Source organism: Narcine bancroftii, chromosome 1 (genome assembly GCF_036971445.1).
Source record: "Narcine bancroftii isolate sNarBan1 chromosome 1, sNarBan1.hap1, whole genome shotgun sequence".
In the NCBI taxonomy this organism is placed as follows: Eukaryota; Metazoa; Chordata; class Chondrichthyes; order Torpediniformes; family Narcinidae; genus Narcine; species Narcine bancroftii.
Window position 1 is genome coordinate 22,655,597 of NC_091469.1, and position 12,417 is coordinate 22,668,013.

At 40.0% G+C, this 12,417-nt stretch overlaps 1 protein-coding gene across 6 annotated transcripts in view; it reads left to right on the plus strand.

The window, feature by feature from the left end:
- megf10 (multiple EGF-like-domains 10) overlaps positions 1 to 12,417 on the plus strand; it is a 227,157-nt gene that overhangs the window by 129,240 nt on the left and 85,500 nt on the right. For 5 of the 6 annotated variants that reach the window (XM_069921930.1, XM_069921958.1, XM_069921937.1 and 2 more), the window contains 3 exons: positions 2,476 to 2,722; positions 6,039 to 6,159; positions 10,282 to 10,418. In XM_069921930.1, the coding sequence (XP_069778031.1) occupies positions 2,476 to 2,722; positions 6,039 to 6,159; positions 10,282 to 10,418 (505 nt within the window). Of the gene's footprint in view, positions 1 to 2,475; positions 2,723 to 5,025; positions 5,238 to 6,038; positions 6,160 to 10,281; positions 10,419 to 12,417 lie in introns of those variants that run through there. The other variant, XM_069921973.1, reaches the window with a different exon arrangement.

Here is a 12,417-nt window from a genome sequence, read left to right on the forward strand (position 1 = left end):
GTGAGAAGAGTTTTGAACATCATCACTTCGCACCCAGATTTTCAGGAACACAGGCATCAGTGGTTGTACTAATCCAGGACTGGTATTAAGCTGCATTTTGCTTCATCATTGATTAGATTATGAGCTATTTCCTGTTTATACTGAAGAGTCTGTGTAGAATCTGGCACGATTCACCTACGTTTTGGCCTTAATTTGTTGATTGTGTCTCCAGCCTGCCCAGAGACTTTTTCCCATAGGCCCTTGCTTCATCATGATGCTGTGTTTCACTTCGCCTCTGACATTTATATCATTAGTGTCTCTTTGAAAGAACCAGGAATTGTACAGTCAATATAGTTCATATTATAAATAATTTTTACCCTGAAGACATAGCCAAGGCTTTTCAAGAGTCTGATGAACATAGGAGGCCAGATTTAACCCGTCTTGCAATTAATTAATCCCTAGGATCCATTCCACTGAATCGATTGAAGTTAATTTTATGGATCAAAATGGCCACAGAATAATCTTTCCATTACCCAGCATTGAGGGGCTGAGACTGAGGGGAAGTCCCTCAAACAACAGAGGGGAGGGGGGGAGAAGTGACAAGGTGCCACAGTGATGAAATTGGTGTAAATAGGATAGAATGTACAGTGATGGGAGTGTATGGGTATGAAAGTAAGGGTGGGAACAGACTCTAAATCATGAACAATTTTCCTTTTGGAAATAATTTATTGTGAATAAAGTCTATTTTTGGTTTTAAAAAGTATGCTTAATTGGAATCAACAGAGTCATGGGCACAATAGTCTGGAGGAGAGTGGTGAAGTCTTCGATGAACTTGTGTTTGTGAAGAGTGGAGAGGAGATAGGAGGAAAATGGCCAGAACTATATTGAAATAGCTAAATCCAGAGCATCAAATGAATGGGCAAGGTCTTCAACAACAAATGGGTTCAGGCAGGGGTGACGTCTGCTAATGCAGCAAGGTAACTTGCTAGTTTTGGCAACAGATGTACAGGGTCAGATGTAACATCAAAGTTGTGAACAAAAAAGCTTATCCGCCAAACAATTATCAGGGAGATTGGTGGAGCCAACAACTAAGGAATAGAGTTTATAATAGGGATTGGAAAATAAAGGTTTTGTTTTCGTATGAAGTTGGAAAAACATTTTGCTCATCAACTTCATTTAGGTGGTCGCACAAGTTGAGAAGTTGTAACGTGGTGAAGCAGGGTGTCATCAAAGTCCACATAGAAACTGATGCCAGACCTTTGCATGAAGTCGCTGAGGGGTAGCGGGTAGGTGAGACCTTAAGGGATGTCATGGATAGATCCTAGGAATCAACCTGGATCTAGTGCAGGAAGAGAAGTCATTGAAGGTAATTAACTGGCTAGGAATAAAGAGATAAGAATGGAACAAGGTGAGTGTAGGCCCTCCAAGCGGATAAGTGCAGAGGCTTTGGGGGAAGATGCTCTGGATAACCTTGTTAATAGCTGTGAAGAACAATCAAATTCCTTTGTCCCAATCAGGATATCTTTGCTGACTTAGTTGAGCTATTTCAGTACAATTCCATTGGATCCCCATTGACAACCTTGACTTCAGTCTCTGAGGCCTTAAATTCTCTCCCCAAACTTCTCTGCGTCTCTGGTCAACTCCTTAATATCATGCTTTATTCCTAATAGCCACTCCTGCAGCCAGTGATAAATTGCTTGGATGGTATTGTATTTTAAAACACTTTATGTATAATGTGATTATAATCATGGTTATTTGGAAAGATGCCACTAAATATAAAATTATGTGAAAAATGCAAAACAATGTATTTAGAAGGTCGGTGCATCCTATGCAGGAGAAATGTGGAATTAATTTCCTCTGTATTAGAAGCAGTTCCACACGTGTAAGGAACAGTATAAATGTGGTCTATCATTTTTCTGATTGGGAATAGATGACGATTCTGTCAATGCTTACCCATTGTGTATTGGATACCTACTTGGTTTGGTAAAGTGCACAACCTCCCTTATTATGGATATAAATGGTCCTTGTAGAATTTAGACACCAGAGAAGTAATTGAAGGTAATAAGCTGGCTTGGAATAAAGAGATAAAAAAGGAACAAGGTGAGTGTAGGACCTCCAAGCAGATAAGTGGGCTGTAATGTCAATGCAATAAATGCAAGCAAGTTGCCATCAGGTTTTCAACTATAACAAACATTTGTGACTTCAGCCTGTGTGAAAATTGGCTCCCCTTGGCCAATTCAAGGCTGTGGAAAAACATTTTTAAAAATGTCACTTTTATCTTAAATGTATCTCTCTTCAAAAAGAAAAATGGAAGTAAATCCAGAAAATTGTAAGTTCGTTAAAAGTTGAATTGCAAAGTTGACAATAAGTCACTATTTCTATGTTACTTTGGGGTTTTTATGCTTATTTATTTATAAATATTATAAATTATCGTGTGAAAATCCTTACTAGTGCTGTGTGGCAGATGACTCTCTCTCTCTCTCTCTTACATTGCAGCATGTGATAGCAGTCATTGGGGCCCTCACTGCAACAATCGCTGTCAGTGCAAGAATGGAGCTCTGTGTAATCCCATCACTGGAGCATGCTTATGCACACCAGGCTACAAAGGCTGGAGGTGTGAAGAGCTCTGTAACCCTGGAACATACGGCAGTGGATGTCAATTAAAATGTCAATGTCAGAATGGGGCAACTTGTGACCATGTGACTGGCGAATGCAAGTGCCCTCCAGGATACACCAGTGCATTGTAAGTACAGATTCCAATAGACACTTCCTCCACTTTTTGGGAAGGAGAAATGCCATGTGCAATTATTACTGTGTGTTAATGACTATTCCAGTGAAATTCAGCCAGTCCACCTTGTTCTATGTTCTGTAAACTTGAGGTCAACCAAACCTTTGCTGCCAGACCTCTTACTTTCAGCAAATCCTGTTTCTCCATCAGCTCTCTGCACTTTGACTTGCATTGGCTCCAGGATTAGTAAAATGTTGATTTTTACAGTGCCCATCCTTGTATTTAAATGTTTCCATAACTTTGCACACCCTCTTCCCTATTTATCCTTCCTCAGATTTAATCAGTCCACTCTTGACAGCTGTCTAATATCCTACCTCAAACCCCTGTTTCTTTACCTCTCTCTTCCCGTAAACTACCCATTAAAAATTTTCCCTTTGAACAAGCTTTAATTTCCGCTCTGTTGCTTAGCAACATTTTTTTTGTTTCCTCGCAGTTCAGTGAAATGTCTTGGTATGTTTATGCTGCAAAGAAGTTGCTCTTTAAATGGATATCATATGGTTAAGCCTCCAAGATAGCTGCCGTTTGACCATGGCACATTCTGCAGAGGCTTAGGACCGAGTCACAGCCCTGAACATGATGTGTCTGATGTTTTCTAATTAGTATAGAATCATTAAAAAAAAGGTGCAGGAGGCCATTCAGTCCTGTACCCCTGCACCACCATTCAATATAATCATGTGACTTCAGTACCCTAGTCTTACTTTCTCTCCATACTTCCTTGACACCTTTAGCTGAATATTTCTCCAGAACTGGCCTCACTAACTTTCTGTGGTTGGGAGTTCCGCAGGTCCACAACTCTTTGAGTGAAGATGTTTCTCTTCATCTCAGTCCTAACTGACTTACCCCTTGTCTTTAGACCATGACTCCTTGTTCTGGACTTCCCTAGCATTGGGAACATTCTTCCTCCATTTAACCTTTCTAATCCTGTCAGAATTTTATGACTCAGGGGGTGGCATGATTAGCGAAGCGGTTAACACAATGCTATTAGAGCATCATTAACCTGAGTTCAAATCCGACACTGTCTGTAAGGAGATGTATGTTCTCCCCCTTCTGCTTGGGTTTCCTCCCACCCTCCAAAAGCATATGGAGTTTGCAGGTTAATTGGTGTATTTGGATGGCATGGGCATGTGGGCTGGAAGGTTCTGTTACGTGCTGTGTGCCTAAACTCTAAATTAATTGAGATTCCCCCTTATTCTTCAAAATTCCACTGAGTACGACCCTAGTCTATCCAGTCTTCATCCATGTCTTTTGTCTGCCTAGATATCAGTCTGGTGAACTTTCACTGGACTCCCTCAATAGTGAGAATGCCCTTCTTCAGATAAGGAAAGCCAAACTGTACACATTACTTGAAGTGTGGCCTCACCAAGCCCCTATGAAATTGCACTAATATCCATGCTTTCATATTCAAATTTTCTCATAATAAACATCAACTTGCCATTAACTTTCTTTGTCTGCTATACCTGTATTTCAACCTTAAACGACTGATGCACCATGACACCCAGGTCTCATTTTACCTCCCCTTTTCTGAATTTATTACCATTTAGATAACAATCTGCCTTTCAAATTAGATGGCCATCCATTTGCTCACTCTCCTCATCTGTCCAAGTCACCCTGCAGCTTCTTGGAATCTTCCTTGCAGCTTACATTTTTTCTGGGGACCACATTCTGCAGGGAAATGGAACGTCATGTCATCAACAGAAGCTACACATAATGTGCTGAATATGCGGTCCCATGGAGTGAATACCTGGCAGAATGAATAGAATAGGTTCTTCTACAATCTTTTCTCCACAATCTATGTGATTATAATCATGACGAAAGAAAAAAGTATTTTATTATAAATTTCAATTAAATGCATATAAATGTCAACTAAATGCAATCAGAATTTGATTCCATTTTAGTAACTGAGAAGAATGTGATTTACCACAATCTCCCAGTGTTTATGATGACCATTAGAGTTCAGTAAATTCTTTTCATTTTTGAAATAAAATTTAAACATTGTATTGACGAGGCACAATGATTGGTTGTCTGTCTTATTCATCTACTCATTTATTAATTTTAGAAATATTTTGCTATGTATCTTTCTCATTTGTTTTTGAAATGTGGGTGGTGTCAACAGGGCCATGTGATACTATGGGATCCTATCACTTCTGTATATATTTGTATATATTTGCATATAGTGATAATGATTGGCTGAGAGCTGTAGCCACACCTACTGGCCAGGTCATAAAGAGCTGCACCTAACCAGATCCAGGTCAGTCTGGACTGGTCGACCTCGATGTACTACACTCCAGTCTTTTAGTAATAAAAGCCTTGGTTTTAATCTACAAATGTTTGAGTCATTCGACGCGCTACAATCCATAACTAAATGGGGCTGAGCTGCTTCTTTGAACTGCTGTATTATGTGTTTCAAGTTACTCACCCACTGCTGTTGTGAAGGGAGTTCAAGGACACTGAATGAAAGGGAAACCAGCAGGTCAGGCAGCATCCATTCTTCATCACTCTGCGGTCCACCTATCACTTACTGATCCCTCCCCCTCTCCTCTTTAATGCTGCTGGTCTTCTCTCCCCTTTCTCAGACCCGAGCCACAGTTCCAACCCAAAATGTCAACTGTCCATTTTCATCCATAGATGCATGGAGTTCCTCCAACAGTTTGTCTTTGCTCACAATTCCAGCTTTTTGTGTCTCCAATTCGAGGACATCGTCTGTTAAACTTTCTAACTCCCTATCAAACTGTCCATCATTTATCCGTCAATCTGCCTATTTACCTCCAAATTAATAAAAGTTTGAAAGAGCATTTATGGTTCATTCAAACCACTGGCCCAATTACAATTAACTAGGTTTTAGTGTTCCCTAATGCAGTAAAATCTCAAACTCAAAAGGAATTGCTGATAAAATGTGAAGGTGTATTTTTCTTAATTTTCTTTATCTCTCTTTATATCCATTTTGGCCTTAAAGATCTCAAAGATTTTGTTAAAAGGGTATATTTTCACAAATGTTCTGAAGATAAGCTGGAGAGTTCAGTGTACTAACCAACAAAAAGAGTGGTAAAACAGATTTTTTTGTTATTATTGCAATGTGGGAGGTAGATGGGGGCAAATTGGCTGCTGTGTTTCCTGCATTACAGCTATAACTAGAACTCCAAAAGAATGAAGGATGCTACAAAGCCTTGTGGGATATGTTGATTTTGTAAAAGTTGCTCTAGAAATGCAAGTCCTTCTCTCTTTGTTAACATAAGCACATTGTTCTGATTTTTTTTCTTTATTTTTGTTTTAGTTGTGAGGATTTGTGTCCCCCTGGTAAACATGGACCTCAGTGTGAGGAGCGATGCCCTTGTCAAAATGGAGGAGTATGTCACCATGTGACGGGAGAATGTGCCTGTCCTCCTGGATGGATGGTAATCTATCTACAAAATTAATAATCATAAATTCTATTTAGACTTTGAATGTCCAGAAGCATTGCTTCTGTTTCCCATGCAACTTTTGATTAAACCTCAAGATTAACAAGTAACCTTGAAATTAATATGTATTAGAATAGAAAATCAAATGTAAATCTCTATCCAAATTGCTGATTCATATTTTATTGATGAACGAGACACATTTTTGAATTTCTCACCCAAGATGATTGACTTCCAACAACTATACCTCAATGATCTCTTGTGAGTTATATGGTTCTAGCTTAATTCTGCTAATTTTCACTTGATGCCACACTCATTCAAAGTTGCTTTGCAAAGACAATAACTCCCAACTCACCTTACATTCACATCAACGCTGTAATTTACTCTATGACAGCATAGTTAAGGCAAAACCCAAATTGGTTACAGGTGAACAGGTTATTAGGAAGTTAGAGCCATTTTATAGGACTGTCGACATAATTTTTCATTATTTTAATGATGATTGATATTAGACAAATTAGATTTAATTAGTCTGTTTGTATTAATCTTGGTTTTATTTGGACAGAGCATTTTTTTTACATTATGTCAGAGATGTAAGGTGATTGCACAACAGTTAAGTCAGAGGTATAACTAGTTTTAGAGTGCAGAACTTCAACACTGCAGCCAAGATATTGTCCAGTTGTGTTATCATTGCAGCTCATGATTCATCCTTAAAGAATGCACCCGTGAAGTATTACACAAGACTCAGTCCCTCAGTGTTCTGTGGTGATATTACATCAGTGTGCTGAGCATTTCCTCACTCATATATCCCCTCTGCACTGCCATCACATTTTACAAATACATATATATTTTTTTTAACATCAACGAGACCAAGATGTTACAAACACTCCCAGGGCAAAAGGGCAGCATTGAGAAATTCAACCCAGATTTAATATAAAGTTTCTGCTTTTAACATATCTCCCCCCACCACCCCCCCATTTCCTCTAATGAAGTCCAGTTAATAGTATTTTCCAACATTTTTTAAATTATGGAAATCTGTTTCTGGTTGCTTGAGTAAATTTAGTAAATGCATTGGCTTGGAAATCATTCCCAGAATTTGACTATATTTAACATATTGAAAGAGATAGCATTTGTTTTATATAACTTTAACAATGTATGCTTGAACTAATAGGGTTAAATTGTTTAGAGACCAAAAGAAGCAATGATTGTATTAGTCAAAGGAAGGCCTCAGCAAATGAAATTCCTTTTCTATCCACATGTTCTGCAGACACTTCTTACTTGCGTTTGAGCTAAATCTTTTTAATCTGCATTAATTATTACCAAATTGGAATCTAACTTATAGTTTAATCTTCAGTCTGTTTTGTATAATTTCTCCTGACAAATTGTGCACTTTGTCAGTGATCCTTCTTTTACTCAGCATTGGAGAGGGAGGGGAAGTACTGTATATTTCAGCGTATAAGTTAAGTCGTAGAACCTTAAAAAAAATTCTCAAAAAGGGGAGGTTGACTTATACATCGGATATACTTTTGAGATCTTAAATTCACCAAAAAAAAACTGGATTGATGTCAATTCGGCGTACAAGTCGATGCTGGAAGCACCTCCCCACCGCTGGCACTGCTGCTCCCTGACACCTCCCCACTGCTGGCGCCACCATAATCACTCCTACCTGGGACCCTGAGGTCACCGTCACCCCTCTTGCCTGGTAGGCCAAAGTTCCTGCTCCTGCCGGGAGCATGATGTTGGCACCCAGCTGCGTGGGCCATCGCTGCTGCTGCCTGATAGGCCGAGGTTTCTACTCCCACCTGGAGCATGATGTCGTCGTTCCAGCTCTGTGGGCCATCGCTGTTGCTCTCTGTTAGGCTGAGGTTCTTTTTTATTTATTTAATTTACAGCTTTGTTATTTGTGATTAGGGTGTTTTAAAGAAATTTGGGTTGTTCCTGGAAGGTCCGGACAGCCTGAAAAATGGGAGTTGACATACGCCAGATATACCATAAAATCCTTAAAATTAGGCTGAAAAATCGGGGTCAACTTATACGCTAAAATATACAGTAGGTTCAAAAGCAAGAGCTTTAGGTGGTGCTTAACATTATTGCCATCAACCTTGAGCTCGGGGAACATTAAAATATCAAACAAAATCAAGAGCATCAGGAGATCATAGAGCCTCAAAGATTTGACCAGCCATTTGGTAAGATTCTGGTTGAATGTGTATATCAGCTCCACATTTCTGCTCTGCTCCTTTTTGTGCCTAAACATCCATTGATCTAAATATGCTCAACAACTGGGCATTCAGCACCTCTGAGATTCCAGAATATCTTTCCAAAGCTCAAGGATCAAAGTTCAGATTTATTGTCAAGAGTATATGCATGACATTACATACAATCCTGAGATTCACTTTCCTGCAGGCCAAGTCGAATTTCCACTGATCTGTCGTGCAAAAACAAACTGTTCTCAAGAAAAGATACATACATAAAAGAGAGAAATGTTAACAAAGAAAGAAATGTAAACAAACTGACTGTGCAATGCAGTCCTGTGGTGCTCTGGTACTATTGGAGATTGTGGTCTAGAGGTGAGGAAATCCAGGATCTAATAACAGAGTGGGGTATTGAGGCCCAGATAATGAAGATTGCTGATCATTCCTAAATGATAATTTCCCTCCTTCCCTGAGACCATGCCATGGATTGTGGATTGTCCATTCCGAAGCATCTATCTGTCAATCTCTCAGAATCTTAGTGGCTCTCATTCATCTGAATGCAGATAAAGCAAAGACCTGCTTTGCTCAATCTCCACATGAAATAAACCCTTCGTCCTAGAAATTATTTGTAATTCTGCAATGTAAGATATCCTTCCTGTACAAAACTGCACATATTACTCCAGATGTGGTCTCAACAAAACTTTGTACTACTGGAACAGAACCTCCTTATTATTGAACTCCTACTTATTGGTGAAGATCAACACCTCATTTGCCTTCCAGGTTGTCTGCTGCACCCACATAGCTGTCTGTGTTTCTTAGCCCATTACAAGACCTGGTTAACAGTGACATTTATTTGTTTGTGATTCCTATCAAAATTATTAAACTCAAAGTTTCCAATGGGAGACTCGTTTAGCGTAGGCTTTAGTGCATTGCTATAACAGTGCCAGTGACCCAGATTCTAATCTTGCACTGTCTCTAAGGTCATTCTACCAATGACCTGCAAGGGGTTTTCCCTGATCGCTCCAGTTTCCTCCCACACTCCAAAAAAAATGGGCGGAATCGGCTTCCACTCTGTCATAAATACATTTAATTTTAATTTACATTGTACACCATCTCTGACCTTATTAACATCATAACTAGCCTATCAATCTCTCTTCACAGACCCTTTGCATCCTCCTCACACCCTGTTTTCCCATCTAAATTTGTACTACCATTTAACTTGCACATAATGCAATGTCTTTTCATCTAATCAATAATTATTATGGAGAGCTCGGTACTGGTCTTTGTGGCACAATCTGCCAGCTTGAAAAAGCCTAATTTATTTTTACTTAGTTTTCAGTTCTTCAAACAAGTTTCTATTTATGCTTACATCTTATTCCACATTTGCAACCCGTTTTGAACATAAAATCTGGGGAGTTGTAGGGAATGTGGGGAGGTTAAAAAAAAAAATTGGAATTAATGTAGGGTTGGGATAATGGGTGCTTGATGGCTAGCACTGACATTGTGGGCCAAAAGGCCTGTTTCCATGCTGTTCTTCTCTTTGATTGTATGAGCCCTTGGAGAACCAAGAAAAGAGGAGACTGGGTAGGGAATAATCTTAACGACTGTCCATAATCTTACTGAATAATGCACCAACTGAACCTGATCTACTTACACATTTATTTTCTCAATAATGCTCAGTGTCTACCTTAAGGAATCCCCAAGAATTAGTTTAGTTGATTAGGGTATTTAATTTTATGCTATATTGTGAATATATTTTAAATTATATCAACTTGTATTATTTTTTACAAAGTACATGTTTGGCTGCAACAAGTAATAACTTTGGTGCATATATCCATTCTACAATACATATGACATTATATTTATGATAATTATCATTAAAGCTTAATGTTTTGTTTCAAAAAACTAATGTTTAAATGAAATGCCTTTAAAGGGAACCGTTTGTGGTCAGCCATGCCCTGAGGGAAAGCATGGAATAAACTGTTCCCAGGAATGCCAGTGCCATAACGGTGGACAGTGTGACTCAGCCACGGGTCAGTGTCAGTGTGGAGCTGGCTACACAGGGGAGAGGTAATAATATTTCTAATTATTCCATTGTCAAGTTGCAATGCTTTTAAATGGTGTCCCATCTGTCACCGTTGCTGTAACATCCTCCATTCTTCCCACCACCCAAAAAATCTTCTTTTAAGTGTGCACTCTCAGTTTCCATCTCTCCATCATTGACATTTCTAAACTTCCCCACCTCCCCATCCCGTTTTGAAATTTACCTCATTAATCAAACCGTTGGTCATGTTATACTTCCTTTGATTACTTTTTTAAATAATTGGGATATTTTGCCTCATCAAGGTATTATATTGATACAGTAATTGTGCGCGAATATTTTCAAGCTGACTATTTTCAACTTGATGGCAATGAACAGAACAATTGCCCGATGACACAGTGAGTAAATTAGATGCACAGGATTGCAGTTGGTGTCCCTCCATAATAATCAAAGGGAAGTGAATCCCTGGAATTTAAGTCAATGAGGTTGGTATAGTCTAGATCAGGGGTCTCAAGCTTGCGGCCCGCGGGCCAACTGCGGCCCTTGGGACGATAGTTTGTGGCCCCGCCTTAATATGAAAGTTTAATGTTAGTGCGGCCCACGAGTTTGATATGATTGGCACTTTACAGTGTTGTGTGCGGAGCTGAACGAACCTACCAATCACGGTGGGGTATATTGCTCTCGGGGGCGGGACATTGGCTGGGCTTATTGCGAATATAAGCATATTTGTGTGCATTTTCTATTTGTCATTATATGCACGCGGCACATGCGCAATTTCCGCAGCCGCTCCCGCTTCACGCGCTTCGTCGTCCAGTCTGAACCCAGAAGTTGTTGCTCAGCGGGACAGAAAAAGAAGCGGAAAAGATGCATTGGCTAAACACTGAAACTTCAACGCAAAATGTTTCAGTGTATACTCAGTCACTCTGATGAGACCACAGACATCACCGACACTGCCCAGCTCGCAATCTATGTTCGTGGTGTTGATGACAATTTTGAAGTCACAGAGGAGTTGCTCACAGTAATTCCAATGCATGGCCAGACCACCTCTCAGGAGATATTTTACCAGCTGTGTGATGCCATTGAGAATGCCGGTTTGCCATGGAAGAGGTTTGTTGGAATATCAACCGATGGAGCGCCATCAATGACAGGGAGGAAAAATGGACTGGTGGCACTTGTTAAAAAAAAACTGGAAGAGGAGTGTGGAGGAGGCCATTGCTCTGCACTGCATTATCCATCAGCAGGCTCTTTGCAGCAAATGCCTGAAGTTTGACAATGTGATGTCTGTCGTTGTGAAATGCATCAACCAAATCAGATCCAGGAGCTTAAAGCACAGAAGTTTCCATGCTTTTTTAGAGGAAATGGAGTCAGATTATGGGGATGTGTTCTACTTCACCGAGGTACGTTGGCTCAGCAGGGGAAACATATTGAAGAGGTTTTTTGAGTTGAGAGCGGCGGAAGTGAAAGCCTTCATGGAGAAAGATGGGGTTGCTGTTCCCGTGCTAAGTGATCCCAAATGGCTCATGTACTTAGCTTTTCGTGTTGATATTACACATGAGCTTAATGTACTGAACAAGAAGTTACAAGGCCAGGGGCAACTTGTCAGTGCTGCCTATGATAACGTGAGAGCATTCTCTGCGAAACTTATGTTATGGAAAGCCCAGCTTTCTCAGACAAACCTTTGCCATTTCCCAGCATGCAAGGCACTCATGGATTCAGGCACACCATTCAGTGGTGAGAAGTATGTGGATGTCATTTTGAAGCTACAGGAGGAATTTGATCACAGATTTGCAGACTTCAAGATGCACAGAGCCACATTTCAAATTTTTGCGGACCCCTTCTCCTTTGATGTGCAAGATGCCCCTCCTGTGCTTCAAATGGAGCTCATTGACCTGCAGTGCAACTCTGAACTCAAAACCAAGTTCAGGGAGGTGAGTGGAAAAGCAGACAAGCTTGGGCAATTTTTGAGAGAATTGCCCCCCAGCTTCCTTGAGCTTTCCCGAACGTTCAAGCGGACCCTGTGTCTTTTTG